This window comes from Trachymyrmex septentrionalis, unplaced genomic scaffold (assembly GCF_001594115.1).
Source record: "Trachymyrmex septentrionalis isolate Tsep2-gDNA-1 unplaced genomic scaffold, Tsep1.0 scaffold53, whole genome shotgun sequence".
Taxonomy (NCBI): Eukaryota; Metazoa; Arthropoda; class Insecta; order Hymenoptera; family Formicidae; genus Trachymyrmex; species Trachymyrmex septentrionalis.
Genome location: NW_017305705.1, coordinates 116,013 through 118,592, shown reverse-complemented (window position 1 = coordinate 118,592; position 2,580 = coordinate 116,013). Strand labels below are relative to the sequence as shown.

Sequence of the window (2,580 nt, the reverse complement as noted above, 5' to 3'; positions counted from 1 at the left end):
ATTTTAAAATAATATTTAAATATTATAATTTACTTGTAATATTATATTGATAGTTCCTTTTTTTTACCTATTTTTAATTTTCAATCATTAATATATGTTTCAAAAAATCAGTTTACACACAGAAATAAATAAAGACATTTGCTCAACGTTGCAGGTATTCTTTGATTTAATGAGAGCAATAGCTGCTCGCAAGGCACAGGAAAACCAAGGAGATGGGAGTGAACGTAATAAGGAAACAAAGTGCTGCATCTTGCTATAACAAACATAAAACAATATGTAGCTTATGTTATGGAAGATTCAACTCCTATATAATTGAAAGCTAAGCGTAAGAGAACTGTATTTATATAAAAATGAAAGTTTTCTGATACTTTACAGTGAATTGACGCTTTTAATCTTCGCTATTCAAATATATCTAAAACTTAAGATACACTATACAATTTATTCTAATATATTTATATGTATTATATATGGTAATTGATATACATTTCAAAAACATGGTACATTATACCTGTTTTATATGAAACTATTTAAAAAATTTTAATAGCAATACATTTTATTATTTTCTAGTTTATATTATGTATTATGTAATATGTTTATATAAGATATGATATTTGAATTAAAAACAAAATTTATAACATTTATAAAATTACATAAATACATACAAGATTATTTGCAATATTACTTGTCTTTAGAGTGCTGAAACATAAGTAATGTTGATATGAACATATTTGAGGAGATCGAAAATGTAAATGGTACATATTATTATGAAGATTATTTGTTTTGTTTTTTCAATTATGCAAATAATGTAATTACGTTCATGTTGAAATAAAATAATTGCATTCTTAGTTGTCTTTCGCATTTATTTATTTATAACCTTTAATGAGTTCAGCACTCTTTAATTTGTTTAAAAAATCATTTAAAATTATAGAGATGTGTGAATGGGATTCAATATGCTTTTGCATATTTTGATTGATATGATGAAGAAAGCTGAGATACATCAAAGTAGTCATAACACTGTAAAGTAACAAAAACTTATAATTTGTAAGCAATTTGTTTATATATTATATTCATAACATATATATGTGTTTCACATAGTTTTAATATATCTGCTATATTTTATTTTATATAGTTATTTTTATCATAACATTTTATAATGTAACAGTTTGATATCTCGAACGTGTGAGTGAATTTTATAACGTTATAATATTTTAATAATTATTTCTCTTTGTTGTATACAATGTTGTATATTAAATTTTATTATGTAAAAGACACATTTTGCGTGCAAATATAAAAAAATTAGCTTTAAGTACAAATTATAGTATAAAATCAAGATAGAAGGTTTTGTTACAAAAATTGATTTATTATAATTTCTAATTTATGTAGTAATAGATTATTAGTGGCTTATTTTACGGTAGCATTTAGCATACATCGTTACTCGCACATCTGAAATATCAAGTCATGATGTAAAAAAATGAATTTTTATGTTTAACATATTAGACTGTAATATTAGAGACTGATTGTATAATTAATTCACATAATTAATTAAGTCACTTGTTTAAAAACTTCTACCTCTATGAGGCGCATTTATACAGATAAAATAACCAATTTTAATGCAGCTTTAACCGAAGAGAAAAGTGACTTGAGAATTGTATTACAGAATGGTCATTAAAATTCACAGAACGCGTATATTACAGTAGTTTTCTTATAAAAGAAAAGTGAAATATTTGTCTATTTAATTTTGATACTTTTGTACTGTTGACGTTGATTGTGCCTTTTAAGTGTTCACTGTTAATGTAACGAGGTCAATCAAACTTTAAAATCCTTTAGAAGAATTTTATAACATTTAGATTCAGATATTTACACACGCGCACGCGCGCGACACGTTATCTAACGACTATATCTTTGCAATTCTATATTTGATCTGCTATTTTGTCATACATTAAATGCCATTTTATGTAATACCGATGTGATTTATTATTGAACATTATTTATCCATTCACTTATGTCCAAAAGATTTTGTAATTAACCAATTTTAAGTAGAAGATATAGGTATATATTAAATTCTAATATTAAAACATATGATATATTACATATCTTTAATATTATTATGATAAATGATTTTTAAATAACTTATTTTCACATTTCAATGAAATAGTCTTATACATAACTAAATTACTTATGTTATATTAGTAAACAACGAAATATATGTAACTAAAAACTTAATAGAAATTTTATTTTTATATGTAAAAAATGTAATTAATTAGTTTATTTTAGCAAGTATTCTACTTATCGAAATAATAAAAAATAAATTTTTATTTGTAAAACAATTTTTGAAATTAATTATTTCATACATCAAAATGATTATTAAGAAAATTAGATCTATAAATATAATAATTTTCCCTACGATATATAATATAATATTATTTATTGTAAAATATATTATTTACTTAATAAATGCCAATGTAAACAAATATCAACAAAAAATGTAACTGATCAATATATTCAAAGATTGATTATTATAATGGATTTATTATACTTGTAAAATAAATATATGAAAAAAAATAATTCTTTATTTAAAAT

General features: G+C 22.1%; 1 protein-coding gene across 4 annotated transcripts in view; it reads left to right on the top strand.

The window, feature by feature from the left end:
* LOC108751938 (ras-related protein Ral-a) overlaps positions 1–424 on the top strand; it is a 4,568-nt gene extending 4,144 nt beyond the window's left edge. For 3 of the 4 annotated variants that reach the window (XM_018492431.1, XM_018492433.1, XM_018492432.1), the window contains one exon: positions 155–231. Coding sequence is in view for 1 of the 4 variants with exons in the window: in XM_018492434.1 (XP_018347936.1) it covers positions 155–259 (105 nt within the window). In the remaining 3 variants the exon portion in view is untranslated. Of the gene's footprint in view, positions 1–154 lie in introns of all 4 variants that reach the window. The other variant, XM_018492434.1, reaches the window with a different exon arrangement.
* The last annotated feature ends 2,156 nt before the right edge of the window (positions 425–2,580 follow it).